General features: G+C 47.4%; 1 protein-coding gene across 5 annotated transcripts in view; it reads right to left on the bottom strand.

Annotated features, from left to right (window-relative positions):
* The window catches only part of KYAT1 (kynurenine aminotransferase 1), a 32,876-nt gene that overhangs the window by 7,121 nt on the left and 7,004 nt on the right, over positions 1–18,751 (bottom strand). Inside the window, exons 2-5 of one of the 5 annotated variants that reach the window (XM_065879764.1) lie at positions 10,236–10,240; positions 5,675–5,884; positions 3,204–3,262; positions 864–1,011 (exon numbers count right to left, since the gene is read on the bottom strand). In XM_065879764.1, coding sequence (XP_065735836.1) covers positions 864–1,011; positions 3,204–3,262; positions 5,675–5,785 — 318 coding nt within the window. In that variant the 5' untranslated portion in view covers positions 5,786–5,884; positions 10,236–10,240. Of the gene's footprint in view, positions 1–863; positions 1,012–3,203; positions 3,263–3,929; positions 3,960–5,674; positions 5,887–10,235; positions 10,241–18,751 lie in introns of those variants that run through there. The other 4 variants (XM_065879765.1, XM_065879768.1, XM_065879766.1 and 1 more) reach the window with 4 other exon arrangements.

Consider the following 18,751-nt stretch of genomic DNA (forward strand, 5'->3'; position numbering starts at 1 on the left):
CACCACAACTACTGAGCCTGTGCTCTAGAGCCCATTATCCACAACTACTGAGCTTGCGTGCCACTACTACTCAAGCCCACGTGCCTAGAGCCCGTGCTCCACAACAAGAGAGGCCGCCACAGTGAGAAGCCTGCGCATGGCAACAAGGAGTGGCCCCTGTTTGCAGCAACTAGAGAGGGCCCAGGTGCAGCAATGAAGACCCAACACAGCCAAAAATAAAATAAATAAATAAACTTATAAAAGTTAAAAGTTCAAAAGTCTAAACACTCAGCAAAGTAGCAAACTGTTAGCAGTGGTTACCTCTGGGTGGTGGCACTGGAGGGAACTTTCCCCCAGGGCGATGAGATGCACACCTAAGTTTAAGAAACTACTCCAAGGGGGCAAATATTTACTCTGTGGTTCTTCACAGAAAGACTTCGGATTTAGAGGTAAAACAATCAGCAGCTTGTCTTTCAGGGTTAAGCTTAGGTGTCACCTCCTTCAGAAAGCCCTCCCTGATCTCCCAGGTCTCATTCCCTCCTTCTTGCTCCCAAGTACCCCATTCTCCTCCATCACAGCATATCAGCTACCTTTGTCTTCTGCTATTGTTTTGGGTTTTGGTCTGCTTTTCCCACTAGACTATGAGCTCCTGGCTCATGCTTTTTTATCTGTCTTTCCCCCAGACCATGAACTGTTCCAGGGACTGGAACAAAGGAGACAGTCAGTGAACACTGAACCATGACCAGACTGAATTCCCGGGGCTCTGCCCCATGAACCCTGACACTCAGATGGGCCTGCTGCCCAAAAAGATCTGCTCCGTCCTCCCCTGGGACCTCCTCAGAGGCCCATGTCCAGGGACCCCCCAGAGGGGCTGGTAGACTCACAAATGCCTTCGTGTACTGGTTGAGCATGAAGTCCCCACTGACGGCGTGCTGAAAGGCTTCCACGGCGAAGTCTGGGGGTGGGAAGTCTGGGAAGCCTTGGCCCAAGTTCACGACATCAGCCTCACTGGCCAGTTTGACAAACTCCACCCTGGGCAACAAACAGAGAGTGGGTACCAGCCCAACCCTCCACCCCGACCTGTACTTCTGCTTGCTTCCAGGGCAGGGTGAGCAAGGCGTTGGGCTCCTTCTAGAAAAACTGCATGATCAGCATCCACCCTGGTCTGGAGATCTGTTCGTGGTCATAACTGGTTCCATGCTGATCACATGTCTTAGCCCAGGGGCTTTCCAACTTTCCACCACGATCCATAGTAAGAAATCACTTTTACATCCCAAGCTCTGTAGAGCACAAACATGGACTCAACTTTCTCCTTCCGGTGTGATCCACTGCAGTACTTCCCATCCTATTCTACTCTAGTCTTTAGAAATACTTGGTGAGCGCCCCGAAATGGATTTCATGACCCGTTCATGTGTCTCTCAGCACCACACTTTGAAATGCTTGCTCACATCATCTCTGATAGTCTATGAGGCATGTTCTGCTCCTTGATCACAGGGGGGACGGAGAAGCTGCGGTTCGGGCGACTTGCCCAACATCTCCCAGTTAGCACTGCCAGCCTTTGGTGTCTGAAGCACCAGTTCTGCGCTTGACGATTACCCTGGACAGACTGGGGCCTGCCATCTGCCGTCTCTGGCCCCTGACCATCTTTCTTCTGGCCCTGCCTAGTGGCTACCTGTTCAGGGAAACTGGAAGAGAGGCTGAGAGGCTGAAGAGGCTGGTATGCAGTTCCAGGTCGGTTGGGGGCAGAGGGGTCAGGCTGGGTGGAGTTGAATTTGCATAACAATAAATATCATTATGTCTAAAATTGGTCATTTTCTCTCCAGAGCGCCACAGTGTCTCTGAAGACAGAGTTGCTGAAGCTCAGAGAGGCCAGTGACCTGCCCAGAGTCACACAGCCGCTAAGGCAGAGCTGAGATGCAAAATCAGGTGGTGGATGTTCCATGGTGGCTGGGACAGGGGAGCCAGGCTCAAATACCCTACGGAGACCAGCTGCCCTGTGGGTTGGGCCTCTAGGGTCCTGATCCTCAGGCCACCACCCTGGGGTCAGCAGGAACCTGGGACCTTTCATGGCCCTCATCCCTCCTGACACTCCTCTGCTGTCCCGTGCATTCCTCCCAGGCCAGCTCCTGCTCTGCCCTGCCTTCGCATGAGACTTAGCCTCTCCTGGCCTCAGTCCTTCCTTCTGTACAATGGGTGTGACGGGTTCAAGAGTCTGCTGGGTCTGTGAGTCAGGAAAGATTCTTCCTGTCTCTCCCAGCCAGTCATTTCCTCCTTCGGAGTTGGACTTTACCTTATCTGAAAAATGGGCCATAAGCCTGCCCACCTGCCTCACAGAGAGGACAGAGTGTGGCAGCCTGGGGAACAGGACCCTGGAGGCCCAACCTAGAGGGCAACCGGACCCTACAGGGCCTTTGGGCCCAGCTCCCCCATCCCAAACACCACGGAGCATCAGAGGAGAAGATGGAGGTGGAAGATTTTTGCAAAACACAAAGCGTTGTACAGCAGGGGAGTTTGAAAGAAAAACTGGTTCTCTTTTTGGTAAAAACAACAGCCAATGATTTTTTTTTTTTAAACATATAGAGGTGGCTCAATGCCCTTGGCCAAAGGTAGAGCAGGCCAGGAGCAGTGGTTGGGGGGAAGCGGGAAGGTCATTAAATCTTTCTCACACATCTTCCATTGCATCCATCGAATCACGGGTGACAAGGGGCACATATGCCTCTCATATTTAGAATAGGTCAATAAAGAAAAGATGTCGACCTCTGCAAGTGTTGGTGAGGAGCTGCCCGTGTCTTACCTTCTTATATTCCTTAGCTTAGCTTGTTCTGTACTAAGTGTGAAATGAAAGAATCCCTGGAAAGCCCTCAGCCTGGTGCCTGGGTAATGCCTGGGTAATGGCCATCGCTCACATAGTATGTCACCTCATCCCCCCAGGCCCTTCAAGGGAAAGGGAATTACCTCCATTTCCCAGATGGGAAACTGAGGCTCAGAGCAGGCGAGTCACCGGCCCCAAATGCCACAGCCAAGCAGGGCGAGGCTGAGATCCGAACCTAAGCTGGCTGCTGGGGGTCTCACCTCTCAGGAGCTGTGGCTACAAATCTTCCCCCGTCCGAGTGCGCGGCCGTCCTGGGTACCACTGAGTTACTGCCAATCCAGGGACCGCCAGCCCTGCCCTGCCCTCGAGCCCAGGGGACCCCCACACCCCTCCCCAGCCCCGCCCAGCTCACCATGGGTTGTGGTCGATCCCATCCAGCCTTCGAGCCTGCAGCCGTTTGGTCATGGCGAGCTGAAGACAGAACAAACGGAGGGTCAGTGGTGGAGGCCCAGCAGCCTGGGCCTGCCCGGGAGGCAGCTTCTCTGGGGCCACAGCCTTGGTGCCCACTCCTCCAGGCGGGAGGCAGAGAGCAGGGCTCCCAGACAAGACAAGGGGGCGGGGTCTCCCGCCGCCCCGCTCAGCTCCTCCCACTCCAGCAGCCTGGACTCACCCACCTGCCAGCCCAGGGTCCACGTATCCTGGCACACAGCCTGGATTCCATCAGGCTAAAGTTTGACCCAGGAGGGGCTGGGGCCGAGGAGGAGGGGCAGGAGGAAGGGGGAGAGCAGAGCACGGGAAGGATCGTGGTGACAGTGACTGCAGCAGCTTCTCGCTAAGCTCTTCCTTTGACTTCTCAGGACCACCTGGCTGGTCCCGTTTTACAGATGAGAAGATGGAGGAGGGGGAGCGGGGAGAGGGATGTGTTCAAGGTCATACAACAGATACACTCAGACTCGGGGCTATTTGAGACGAGGCCACGTTCTGACTCAGGCAAAGAGGACACTTGCTCGGTCCTAGGGGGCTCAGGGGACCTCCCCTCCCCTTCTCTATGTTCCTTCCAGGCCAGCTTCCCCCTCACCCGCAGGTGTGCAGACACTGGCCAGGCCTGAGAACCACCAAACTCGGGTCCTAAGCCCACCTTGGCTGGGTGACGTTGCACAGGTGCTTTAGCCCCCCTGGCCTCAGTCTCTCCATCAGTATAATAGGGGCATAGGCTCTGTGGTCCCTCCCAGCCTCCTGGTCCTGTGGCTTGGAGTCTCAGATGGCCGGCAGGTGGTGGGGCCACAGCTGTATCTAACAGTGAGCCCCCACTGTTCCTCATGGGCTTAGTCCCCACAGCACGTCTATCAGAGGGACCAGGATAATCCCCACGTAAAGATGAGGACACTGAAGCTCAAAGAGGTTCAGGGACTTCCCCAAGGTTGGAGGAGGAGCTGGACAGGACCCTGGTCAGGGTGGTGGCAACAGCAGGGCTCCTAGTGTCTGGCCCCTGCCCTGGAGAAGGGCATGGGGACCATCTGTATACGGGCCAGGCTTTTCCATCACCTGGGAGTCTTGCTGATGGGAATGATTTGCAGAGAGCCCAGCATGGGGCTGACACCTAGTAGGTGCTTTGCTAACATTGGCAGCCCTGTCCCTGACACCTCTCACCAGACCTGGCACTCAGAACATGTCAAAATAGTTAAAAATGAGAGCGTGATCCCTGCCAGGGAAAATCATGTCATCACCCAAACGTTAGTCAGCAGTGATTATCTTTAGTTGGTTAGTTGACAGATGTTTTTCTTCTCTTCCTTATAATTTTCTTATTTTCCAAATTTTCTAAAATAAAGGTTTTATTTTTATGATTAAAAAATGTGGGAGAAAATTACATTTTAGAGGAATGTTTGTAAATATGATATACCAACATCAATAAAACAGGCTACAAAATAGCATGTACAGGATGATTCTATTTTTAAAAATATACCCTAATATATATTTTTATGTATATATATTTTTTATGATCATATGTGAATAGAAAAAAATTTAGAAGGAAACATACCAAATGTTAAGAAAGGTTCTCTCTGAGTGGTAGAATTATAGGTGATTTAATTATAAGTGTACTTTTCTATGTTTCTAAGTTTCTTGTATGGAGAGCATACCATGTTTGATTCTGTGTATTTTTTGCACATTGCACTTTCAGATGTGTCTTAGAATCTACAGCATGAGTTTAACTGGCAATTTCCCCACTTACTAGTCCATAAAATAACAGTGCATCTTAATATTGACGGCATTATAGGTTCAATGATATAAGGAATTACGTTTGAATCGGGTATGCATCATACTTAAAAAAATAAGGTGAAGATGAGTCAGGGCAGTGGGGGTGGGTGGGTAGAGGTTGGAGTGAGGGAGTTTGTGGAGGGCTGGGGTGGGCGAAGGAGTAGAGGGGTGCAGGGGCACAGAGAGAGAGCAAAGGGGGTGGATGGAGTTGAATGAGTTCAGGAAGAAGATAAAAAAGGAGGGACTCTAGAAACTTGGGGTGCTCAATGGAGTGACCTTTGAGTATGTCACACACTACCTGGATAAGTGAGGAACCAGTGCCTGTTCTTGAGCTTATGCATAATGTATTTATTCAGCCAACATTTATGAAGTACCTACTGTGTACCAAACACTGGGCTGGGCCCATGGGGTGATGCGGAGGCAGCAGCTCCGAGGAGACCATTCAGATGCATAGCTACAAGTTCTAGATTAGAAGCAAGGGCAAGGGAGAGGCCCACATCCAGGCTGCGGTCAGAGAAGGCCTCCTGAAAGAGGAGGCTCATGCACAGCTTTGAAGCCGGAACCAAGCCAGATCCCAGGAGCCCTGGGGCACGCAAGCAGCAGAGCACGAGGGGCTAGAGCACTTACAGTCTGATGCAAACACCGGGCGAGCGAAGCTCCAGACTTCCTTCCCCGGAAGGGCCCCACCAGGTGCAAATAGATGGCCGCCGCATTCCTGAACATGCCTCCCAGAGCCATGGGGCAATGACGACGTCTCCTCCAAGGGCAGAGGAGAAGAGAGGAGAATGCCCTGGCCAGAAAATGGCTCCGAGCTCAGGACTTGGGTCCCCCACACAGCTCTAATAACAACAACAACAGTAAGTGCTAATATTTATTGAGTCGTCCCCGTGTGCCAGGCACGGCAGCAAGTGCTTTGCTGCATGGCTATCCTTCAGTCCTTGAAACCCTGGGACCCCTTCCCCCGCAGCAACCAGAGTGACCCTTTCAAAGTGTAAATCACCTCTAATTAAAAAATGATCCAGGGACTTCCCTGGTGGCACACTGGTTAAGAATCCACCTGCCAATGCAGGGGACACGGGTTTGAGCCCTGGTCCGGGAAGATCCCATGTGCCGCAGAACAGCTAAGCCCGTGCGCCACAACTACTGAGCCTGAGAGCCACAACTACTGAGTCCCTGTGCCACAACTACTGAAGTTCATGTGCCTAGAGCCCGTGCTCCTCAACAAGAGAAGCCACTGCAATGAGAAGCCCGCACGCTGCCATGAAGAGTAGCCTCTGCTCGCCGCAACTAGAGAAAGCCCGCGTGCAGCAATGAAGACCTAACACAGCCAAATAAAAAAGATCCAGGGACTTCTCTGGTGGTCCAGTGGTTGAGACTCTGTGCTCACAATACAGAGTGTAAGAGTTTGATCCCTGGTCGGGGAACTAAGATCCTGCATACCATGTGGCAGCCAAAAAAAAAAAAAAAATCCAGTTGAAGATTATGGATGGCCCCTAACATTGCAGACAGAGTCAACCTTACACGTTCTGACTCTGGAAACACACATATCACCTGCAAATTATTGCTGTGCTAAAACTAAATCTAAAGCAGATCATGCCTCTGGATTACTAAAATACAAGGGACAGAAGAACATGTTAAATTACACCATGGAGATGCAATTAACAAATTCAGACTGATGGAAACTCTATAGAATAAATGACCCTGTTTCTTCAACAAATAAAATGCAAGAGGGAAAAAAAGTCTGGGACTTCCCCGGTGGCACAATGGTTAAGAATCCACCTGCCAATGCAGGGGACACGGGTTTGATCCTTGGTCTGGGAAGATCCCATATGCTGTGGAGCAATTAAGCCCATGCAGCGCAACTACTAAGCCTGCACTCTAGAGCCCGCGAGCCACAACTATTGAGCCCGAATGCCACAACTACTGAAGCCCGTGCACCTAGAGCCTGTGCTCTGCAACAAGAGAAGCCACTGCAAGGAGAAACCCATGCACTGCAACAAAGAGTAGCCCCTGCTCACCACAACTAGAGAAAGCCCCTGCGCAGCAACAAAGACATAATGCAGCCAAAAAAAAAAAAAAGCCTGGAGCGTTATAGATTAAAAGAGACTCAACAGACATAAATTAACAAGTGAATGCCTTGGGGCTTCCCAGGTGGCACAGTGGTTGAGCGTCCGCCTGCTGATGCAGGGGACACGGGTTCGTGCCCTGGTCCGGGAAGATCCCACATGTCGCAGAGCGGCTGGGCCCGTGAGCCACGGCTGCTAAGCCTGCGCGTCTGGAGCCTGTGCTCCGCAACGGGAGAGGCCCCAACAGTGAGAGGCCCGTGTACCGCAAAAAAAAAAAAAAAAAATAGACACTTTTGTGTCTCAAAGGATACCGTTAAGAAAGTGAAAAGAAAACCCACAGTATGGGAGAAAATATTTGCAAATCATAAATCTGAATCTCTCCAAAGAGATACAAATGGCTAGTAAGCACATGAAAAGATGTTCAACATCATTAGTCATTAGGTAAATGCCACATTAAGATACCACTTCATATCCACTAGAATGGCTATAACAAATAAGACAGATAATTACAAGTGTTTCGAGGATAGTGAGAAATTGGAACCCTTGTATATTGCTTCTGGGAATGTAAAATGGTGCAGCTGCTGTGGAAAACCATCTAGAAGTTCCTCAAAATGTTAAACATAGAGTTACTATATGATCCAGCAATTCTGTTCCTAGGTATACACCCAAGAGAAATGAAAAAAATATGTCCACATAAAATCCTGTACATGAATATTCATAAGCAGCATTACTCCTAAGAGTCAAAAAAGTGGAAACAAACCTAAATGTCCACCAACTGATGAACAAAATGTGCTAAATCCATATGATTTAACAATATCATTTGACAATAAGAGGGAATGAAGCACTGAATCACGCTACAACATGGATGAACCCTGAAACATTATGCTAAGTAAAAGGAGCCCATTACCAAAGGCCACAAATTGTACGATTCCATTGATATGCAACAGGCAAATCTAGAGAGACAGAGACTAGATTAGTGTTTGCCTTGGGCTGGGAGTGGCATGGGAGGTGAGGGTGGGGAACGACTGCTAATGGGTACGGATGTCTTTTATTTTTTTAAGATTTATTTATTTATTTATTTTTGGCTGCGTCAGGTCTTAGATGCGGCGTGCGGGTTTTCTCTTCTCTAGTTGTGGCGCGCAGGCTCCAGGGCACATGGGCTCTGTTGTTGGCGGCACGTGGGCTCTAGTTGAGGCATGAGAGCTCGGTAGTTGTGGGGCACAGGCTTAGTTGCCCCATGGCATGTGGGATCTTAGTTCCCTGACCAGGGATCGAACCCGCGTCCCCTGCATTGGAAGGCGGACTCTTTACCACTGGACCACCAGGGAAGTCCCGGTATGGGTGTCTTTTTGCTGTGATGAAAATGTTCTAAAATTAGATTGTGATCATGGTTTCACAAGTGTGAATATACCAAAAACCACTGAATGGTACACTTTAAGGTTGAATGGTGCGTGTGTTATATTTCAATAAAGCTATTTTTTAAAATTGCCAAGGTTTAAAAAAAAGGCAGTGCCCTGGTAGTGGCCACGGGGATGTGTCTCTGCACTGCCAGGAGCCTAAGTGACAGAGGGGACGGCTGTGCTCAGAAATCCATCCCCATCCTTAGCACAGAGGCCGTGCTTCCAAGGGCTGCTCCCAGCCAGTGCCCAAAGGACAGTGAGACAGGCTGTTGCTGGGACATGTGGCCCTCTCAAGGACTCCCACTGGCTTTCCTGGAACTTTCTGAGAACTGCACTGCATCTGAGACTTTTCCTTCCTTCCTCCCTCCCTCCTTTTCTTCCTTCCTTCTTTCCTTCTCTCTCTCCTCCAAGGGGGTCAGAATACAGCCCTAAAAAAGAAGTGGGTGTCTGGGCGTGAGGGGGACTGTTCTAGATTAAAAGACTAAAGAGACACTACTCGGCCATAAAAAAGAATGAAATAATGCCATTTGCAGCAACATGGATGTAACTAGAGATTATCATATTGCAATACAAGTGAAGTAAGCCAGAAAAAGAAAGACAAATACCATATGATGTCACTTATACGTGCAATCTAAACTATGGCACAAATGAACCTACCTATGAAACAGAAACAGACTCACAGACATAGAAATCAGACTTGTGGTTGCCAGCGGGGAGGGGATAGGGAGAGGCATGGACTGGGAGTTTGGGATTGGTAGATGCAAACTATTACATTTAGAATGGATAAACAACAAGGTCCTACTGTATAGCACAGGGAACTATATCCAATCTCCTGGGATAAACCATAATGGAAAGGAATATTAAAAAAAGAATGTATAGGGACTTCCCTGGTTGTCCAGTAAGGGAAAATGCACACCAGGGAACCATGGAGTGTCTCAGTGAAAGGGTCTTCGAACTTATTATAGGACCTATAAGGGAAAAGAATCTAAAGAAGAGTGGACACGTATGTCTATGTATAACTGATTCGCTTCGCTGCACAGCAGAAACTAACACAGCATTGTAAGTCAACTGCATGCCGATAAAAATTTAAAACAAACAATTCGCTCCTCAAAAAAAAAAAAAACTAGTTTAGGATTTGGACTTTGGTGGGGTGATTTGGGTGAGGGTCCAAGGCGTGGGACTTTGCTCTGGATTGGTGCTTTCAGAAACAGGGATAATTTTATGGTTGGAGATCTCAATAATTTTATTTATAGGGAGGGAGGGCAGGCTAGAGTGAGACTAGTTATCATGGTAAGGAAGCTGCAGTCCCTCGGATTAGCCAGGAGAGGGGTGTGCTTGGTGTTGTGTGGCTTCAATAATATTCGGGTTTGTCTGTGTTTAGACATGATTATGGAGGGTCTTGTTTTTTTTTTTTTTTTTGCGGTACGCGGGCCTCTCACTGCCGTGGCCTCTCCCGTTGCGGAGCACAGGCTCCGGACGCGCAGGCTCAGCGGCCATGGCTCACGGGCCCAGCCGCTCCGCGGCACGCGGGACCCTCCCGGACCGGGGCATGAACCCGCGGCCCCTGCATCGGCAGGCGGACTCCCAGCCACTGCGCCACCAGGGGAGCCCGGGGTCTTGCTTTGTCTTGATTCCTCAAGGTCACAGGATGGCTTTGTCTGATGTCGATGTTCCGCGAAATTGTTCAGGTGCGACGCAAGACCAAATCTGTAGGTGCTGGACAGCTCCTGGATTCCAGATTCTGCTTTTCTTTTTCTAAATCCTCATACCAAGAATAAAATCCAAAGTCTTTCCCCTGTACCATGAGGCCGTATTAGGTCAGACGTGAGGCCTCCTGTGCTGGGGATATCCTGCCACTGTCCATTTTGCTTGCTGTCCCCTAGCCACACTCACGATTCCTGTCTGTTAGTTGTTCTCCTTATTCACTCTCCTTATCCTACAGCAGCGCCAGCAAACGTTTTCTGCATTGGGCCAGTGCAAATATTTTAGGCTTGACAGGACAGACAGTCTTTGCTGCAGCTTCTCAAGTCTGCTGCTGTAGTGGGAAAGCAGCCTTAGACAACACGTACACAACGTACAACACGTACACAACAACAACAGGGCGGCAGCGGTTTGCCCTGTGGCCTCACGTTTCCGATGGATCTAAGGAGAGGTGTTGATATTTCATTTTGCTCAGCTTTTTATTCAGAAGGACAGAGTAACAACTTCTAAGCTCCTTATGTGCAGGACTGGAAACCGGAAGTCCAATATAACCTATCTGTTCACACCATTTCATAACTATCAGTACAACGCTCGAATTTTACTAGAGAGGGGAAATAAAAGGAGAGTAATTTATAAACCAGTAATGGATATTTTAATATGTAAATGCTCAGGCCTGTCCACACTAGAAGGTTCTAGGAAGTAGAGAGCTGTTGGCACCTGCTTATAAGAAATGTCTGACCTAAACTAGGCAACTCCCTAGCCTAGTCCCTTCTAAACCCCTCCTAACCTAGCCTCTTCCTCTAAGGTCTTTCAAAGCATCTCAGAGCCCTGAAAACTAGCCATCTGTCCAAAGGTGGGGCAATTCCTCCTCTGTTCCTCACTCCATCCTCAGCTTCTGCCAAGCATGTTCTCTGGCCAGGCCCTGACATAGCGCTGAGACTCCAGTGTGGACCAGGCCTGGTGAGAGATGCCCACAAACACTGTCTCCTTCATTATCCAGCAAGTATTTCCTGACAAGTGCAAAAATGTGTGTTATGGCTCGAATTGTGTCCTCCAAAAGGATATGTCCAAGTCCAAACCTCTGGTACCTGTGAATATGGCCTTATTTGGAAATAAGATCTTTGAAGATGTCATCAATTTAAGATAAGGTCATACTGGATAAGATTGGACCTTAATCCAGTATAATTTGTGTCCTTATAAGAAGAGGAGAAGAGACACAGACATTCAGGGAGAAGGTCATGTGAAGATGACGGCAGAGATTAGAGTAGAGCACCTACAAGCCAAGGAACACCGAGGATTGCTGGCAGCACCGAAGCTAAGAGAAAAGCGTGGGCCAGATTCTCCTCTGGAGCCTTCAGAGAAAGCATGGCCCCAGTGACACCTTGATTTTGGACTTCTGGTCTCCAGAACTGTGAGAGAATAAATTTCTGTTGTTTAAACCGCCCAGTTTGTGGTACTTTGCTGCGGACGACCAGGAAACATACAGCGGGACACTAGGGGGCGCTGGGGACACAGCCCCCCGCATGCAGGAGTTAGGGAGGGCTACTTGGAGGATGTGGCCTTCCAGCTGAGTCCCAAAGGAGGGAAAAGGGTGCCAGGTGGTGCAAAGGCCCGTGGAACAGAACTGAGAGATTCCAGGAGCTGGGAAGTCAGTCCGGCCAGAGTTCACCCTCTAATTTCTCAGAATCGAGAGTACTCCCTGGAAACCGGAAGTACTCCCTGATCCCTGTGGATCCAGAACCAGAGCTTGGAGCAACAAAGGGCAGTGTGATTATTATCTGAGGAGGGGCATTCCACCATGTGTCATGTCAGGGGGTGGTTGTCGGCATGCTTCAGCTTCCCTCAGCCAGAGGACAAGAGGCCCACGGCTGGGTCTGAGCCCAGTGCTGGTTATAGTGGGCGCCTTGTGACCACTGCGTGTTCTAGGGGGACCAACCATCCTGCTTGCCTGGGATTGAGGGGTTTCTCGGGATGCAGAACTTTCAGTGCTAAAACCAGGACCATCCTGAGCAAACGGGGATGGGTGGTCCCCTCAGATCGGCCAAATGTAGGGCTGCTGCTCCCGTCCTGTGCCTGATGTCCTGCTGACTCCTCCAGATGGGCTTAATCCTATGGGACCCCCCTTGACCATCTTCTGACCACTTGGTTCAAAATCTGTGGGTGCCTGGTAGGCTGATCCTCTCTCTGACACGGTCGCCCACATCACTCCATGTCTATGATTTCTGTCCTTTCTCCTAAGGTGGCTACACCTCCTCTGCCCCAAATCATGCTTTCATCATCTCACCAGATTACAGAGGTAGGAATAATATTAACACAACCAGCTCTAATTTGCTCACTTGGCACCAGGCACTGCAATAAAGACTGTACTTATGTCATTGGACCTTTTCAACAGTCCTGGAAAGCAGGTGCTATTCTTACCTCCATTAATAAGCAAGGAAATTCATAATAATGAAAAAATAATAACAAACACTCAAATGGAGCTCCTGAAGGTCGGGGGAGGGTCTGCATCCCTGGATACCCAGTAAGTGGCAGAAACTCACATGGGAAAAGATCCCAGCTTGTGGCCCTTTCCTCTCCTCTGCCCCAATCTCAGCCCTTCACCCTCACTGCCAGCTCTCAGGAAAGGTGGTACCTTGGGGCTGGAGGTGGTACCTTGGGGCTGGAGGTGGCCTGGGACACCTGGCTCCATGGAGGGCGAGGAGAGCCTGTGCTGGATGAGGATACGCTTAACCAGTCTCGCTGCCTCGGGGCTGGGGCTGGAAACCAGGTTGGGGCTTTCACTGCAGAGCACTGCCAGGGCAGGGGGCGGTGTGTGTGTCCGGGTGAGTCTGTGGGCACGGGAGTGAGCGTTACACTGCACCCCCTGTGGGGCAGATTTGTCCTGCCAAACATTTGGTGCTCCCCTGGGATCAGGCACCAAGCAGACCCCTGAGGAGAGGACTAGAACACAGCCTTTGGGGTCACGCAGACCTTGGCTGTGTGACCCAGGGCAAATCACTTCTCCTCTCTGAATGTCAGTTTCCCTGTCTATAAAAAAAATAAAAATAAGATAATTCATGGAGGGACTTCTCTGGTGGTCCAGCAGTTAAGACTCCATGCTCCCAATGCAGGGGACCCAGGTTCGATCCCTGGTTAGGGAACTAGATCTCGCATGCCGCAACTGAAGATCCCACATGCCACAACTAAAAGATCCCGCACGCCACAACGAAATCCCACGTGCCGCAGTGAAGGTCTGGCGCAGCCAAATAAATAAAAATAAAATAAATAAATATTTTAAAAAAGAGATAATTCATGGAAAGCACTTCACTTAGTGCCTGGCACATAAAGGGTGACCGTAAATGACAGGTTTTTCTATGTTTGTTTTGGCCACACCACACAGCTTGCAGGATCCTAGCTTCCCAACCAGGGATCGAACCTGTGCCCCCTGCAGTGGAAGTGTGGATTCTTAACCTGGTTATTGGACCACCAGGGAAGCCCCAGTGACAGATATTAATAATAGAGTGGGCACTTTTTGGAGCTAGATGTGTGTGAATTCACACATGCTCACTGGTGGGGCTGACTTCTCCGTCAGATCTCCTCAGGAGGCTTAGTGCTGAGGGCCTGTGATAGTTTCAGGAGCCTATGAAAATGTTTTCATTTTAATTTATTTTAAAATAAGAAATAAAGAGAATATAATAACAATGAATTGTATAATGAATCCAGCCTGGACGATATCTGTTATTTACACCAACATAGTTGTAAAATATAATTTTGTTTTTGTAAAATATAACTTTTATTATTATCTTTTAATGGAGAAAGGGGTCCATGAAGTAAAAATGAATAGGGTCCCTGGAAGTTTTAATGTGACTTTAAACATGGGTATATCTGTGTGTGGTTGTGACGTCATGTGCAAATAACAGTGTTTGAGGGATGGGGGGGTGGGAGCAACTGGGAGATTGGGACTGACATATATACACTACTATGTATAAAATAGATAACTAATGAGAACTTACTGTATAGCACAGGGAACTCTACTCAGTGCTCTGTGGTGACCTAAATGGGAAGGAAATCTAAAAAAGAGGGGATATATGTATACGTATAACTGATGCACTTTGCTGTACAGCAGAAACTAATACAACATTGTAAAGTAACTATGCTCCAATAAAAATCCATTAAAAAAAAGTGTTTGCCCTTGAGCACTTGTCCACGTCTCTGTGTTTGTGAGCATGTGGGCGTCGTGGGGACAGTTTTCAGGAACTTGAAGGGGAGCGAGAAGCCACTGGGGGTCTGAACCGAGGGCAGGAAGGGCACAGGTGGCCACGTGGGCTGCCCTCACCAGCAACACTGCCTGACGTCAAGGCAGGAGGGGAAGTGGCTGAAGCTGCCAGCAGGGGGCATGAAAAGCCAGCCCTGTCTAGACTTCCAGGTAGCTGGCCCTGAGGATCCACACGTTAGGCCACAGGACAACTTTCGTGCCTCAAGAGGGGGCTGTGGCCTCACTTCATAGAAGAGGTCCACCGCGGGGAGCTTGCTGGTCCAGGCCCACCTCGAGGCAGGACTGCTGGCCTCCCAGTCCAGGGTTCTCCCACTGACTGGGCTGACCTAGAGACCTCCACAGGAACTCATTCATAAGCACCTGGGGGCTCTCACCGGGGACCCATTCAACTCATTCAAGGGCAGCCTTTCCCAGGCCACACCCACCTCCAACTCCCCATGTGCCTCATCTCTCATCTTCCAGGAGGCAGGTCTTCCCTGGACAACTCCTCTGTAGCCCTGAAGTCTATGCTAAGGGTAAGGACAATGGCCTTTTATTTACTGCACACGTTCTCTGTGCCAGGCTGCCGGCCGAGCACCTCACAGGGTCCATCACTTTATTTATTTATGAATTTTATTTTATTTATTTTTATTAGTCATTACTCATCAATTTTATACATCAGTGTATACATGTCAATCCTAATCTCCCAATTCATCACACCACCATCCCCACCCCCCCGCGGCTTTCCCCGCTTAGTGTCCATACGTTTGTTCTCTACAACTGTGTCTCAATTTCTGCCCTGCAAACCGGTTCATCTATACCATTTTTCTAGGTTCCACATATATGCGTTAATATACGATATTTGTTTTTCTCTTTCTAACTTACTTCACTCTATATGACAGTCTCTAGATCCATCCACGTCTCAACAAATGACCCAATTTCGTTGCTTTTTATGGCTGAGTAGTATTCCATTGTTATATATATCCACTCTATCCATTCGTTTGTCGATGGGCATTTAGGTTGCTTCCATGACCTGGCTATTGTAAATAGTGCTGCAATGAACACTGGGGTGCATGTGTCTTTTTGAATTATGGTTTCCTCTGGGTATATGCCCAGTAGTGGGATTGCTGGGTCATATGGTAGTTCTATTTTTAGTTTTTTAAGGAACCTCCATACTGTTCTCCATAGTAGCTGTATCAATTTACATTCCCACCAACAGTGCAAGAGGGTTCCCTTTTCTCCACACAGGGTCCATCACTTTTAATTCCACCAGAAAGGTTCCATCAAGAGGCTAAGTCACACATCCAAGGCCACAGCTAGCATGTAGCAGAGCCGGAATTTGAACTCAGGACACTGACTTCAAAGCCTGTATTCACTGCCACTGTGGAGCAAGGGGAGGCTCTGAGCAGTGACATGATGGCCCCTTAGGCCACTGACTCCTACTTCCAGAAAGAGCCAAAGAAGCACAGACTGATAGGTGTTCAAGGGGAAATGAGAGAATTTGGTCCAGTCGCTCACATTTTACGGATGGGGATACTGATGACCAGGGAGGGGAACTCACCAGCCCAGATTCCAGTAGGACCAGGTCACCTGAGTCACAGTCCTGGCATTTTTCTCATCCTAGCAGGCTGCTTAGGACATTATGCACATGGCCCAGAGGAAGCTGCTCAATAAACTTTTGCTGAATGAGAGAATTAATGTCTACTCTCCAACCAGATTGTGAGCTCCATTAGAACAAGGACTCTCCTCTGTTCATCTTTTTACTGTCAACATCTGGTTCAGGGACTTAGGTGCACACCTTTTTATCGCTTCAGCAAATATTTATCGAACTTCTGTTATGTGCTATGCCCTAGGCTAGCCGTCAGGCACACAAGGGTGAATAGGATACCTTCCTTTCCTTCAAGGTGTGCACACAGAATGAAGGAGACAAACAAGTAACCAGACTATTCTAATATAGTGTGAGCCTTAATATGCAAAGGATTCTTATAAATCAATAACAAAAGCCCAACATCTCAATAGAAAAAAAAAAGTGTGCAAAAGATATAAATTCACACAAAAAAGAAAATAGCCAATAAACTTGAAAAGATGCTGAATCTTGTCATAATTAACAAAATGCAAACTAAAGTGAAACACTATTTTCTGCCTCTCAGGCAGAGAATAAGAAGATTAAGATCCACCAAGTCAACACTATGGTGCACTAAAAGTCATTGGTACAACTTTCGGAGGGCAACTTAATAATAGTGACTTATATTACTCTTTGACTTAACACTTCATCTTCTAGAAGTATCTTACAGGAATATTCATACATATACATAAAGAGGTATCCACCTGGATGATTTGTGCAGCATTGTGTGTAAGAGAGAAAAACTTGGAGACAATCTGATGTCCATCAGTTGGAGGCTGGTTCAATTTGTTATGATTTATCCATACAATGGAATATTGTGCAGCCATCAAAAGGAATGAGATCACCCCTAGCATTCTGACATAAAAAGATATTCAGGTTACATGAAAAATGTGTGTTGATTTCAAAACTTACTACAAAGCTACAGTAATCAAAACAGTGTGGTACTGGCATAAGGATAGAAATACAGACCAATGCAACAGAACTGAGAGCCCAGAAATAAGCCCAAGCGTCTATGGCCAATTGATTTTTGACAAGGATGCCAAGACCATTCAATGGGGGAAACATAACCTCTGCAACAAATGGTGGTAGGGGAACTTCCCTGGCAGTCCAGTGGTTAAGACTTCACATTCCAATACAGGAGGTGTGGGTTTGATCCCTGGTCAGGGAGCTAAGATCCCACATGCCTCGCGGCCAAAAAACCAAACAGAAGCAAATTGTAACAAATTCAATAAAGAATTTAAAAATGGTAAACATCAAAAAAAAATCTTTAAAAAACAAAACAAAACAAATGGTGCTAGGACAACTGGATAGCCCCTCGCAAAAGAATAAAGTTGGACCTCTATCTCACTCCATCTACAAAAATTAACTCAAAATGAAACAATGACCTTGATCACATTCTTGATAGTGTCCTTTGATGCACAAAAGTTTTACATTTTTATGAAGTCCAAACATAGAATTACCTTATGACCCAGCAATTCCACTCCCAGGTATATACCGGAAAAAAATAAAAACATATGTCCACAGAGAAACTTGTACATGAATGTTAATACCAGCGTTATTCATAATAGTCAAAACGTGGAAACAACCCAAATGTCCTTCAACAGAAGAATGGGTAAATTAGGGTATATTCATACAATGGAATATTATTTAACCTTAAAAAGGAACAACTGACATATTGATACATGGTACAATACAACTTGGATGAACCTTGAAAACATTATCCTAAGAAGTCAAGCACAAAAGGTCACCTATTGTGTGATTACTTTTATAGGATATATCCAGAAGAGGCAAATCCATAGAGTCAGAAAGCAGATTAGAAGTTACCAGGGCCTGGGAGGGGGAAATGTGGAGTGATTATTCAATGGGTGTTTTTCTGAGATAATGAAAACATTTTGAAACTAGAGGGAAGGGGTGGTTGCACAACACTGTGAATACACTAAATGCCCCTGACCTGAACACTTTAAATGGTTAATTGTATGTTATGTGCATTTTACCTCAATTTTAAAAACGTATGGTAGGAAAAAAAGGCAGGTTGAAGACAATATACTCCATTTGCGTTTTAAAATTATACAGATAGATACATATGTGGTGGTACATGCATACACATACACAGTCCTCACGTCCCACTGTACTGTGGGACTGTAAAAATGACCATGCAAGCTGAAATCATGCAAAGAGAACTTAATTAATGGGAAAAATTATGATCGTTCTGTGACCTTTCAAAGTTGTTGTTGAAGCATTAAAAACTCTTGATGGTCTGTTACACATGTAGAGACAAATGAAAAAGTAGTAAAACTAGTAATAAATTTAATACTTATTAAATTACTAGTGTAATTTAAATTAAAAACATTGGAATTCAAGAGTTTTCTTTCTTTATCAAAATGTATCAAGGACAATCCAGCAATCCCACTTCTGGGTATACAACCAAAGGAAGCGAAAACCCTGTCTCAAAAGATACCTATACTCCCATGTTCATTGCAGCATTATTCATGAGAGTTAACATTTGGAAACAACCTAAGGGTCTGTTGATGGTTAGATGGATAAAGAAAGTGTAGTATTTATGTATATACAATGGAGTATTATTCAGTCTTTAAAAAGAAGGAAATCCTGCCATTTGTGATGACATGGATGAAACTGGAATACATTATGCTAAATGAAATAAGCCAGAAAGAAAAAAGA

The sequence above is a fragment of the Phocoena phocoena genome, chromosome 6, assembly GCF_963924675.1.
Source record: "Phocoena phocoena chromosome 6, mPhoPho1.1, whole genome shotgun sequence".
Taxonomy (NCBI): domain Eukaryota; kingdom Metazoa; phylum Chordata; class Mammalia; order Artiodactyla; family Phocoenidae; genus Phocoena; species Phocoena phocoena.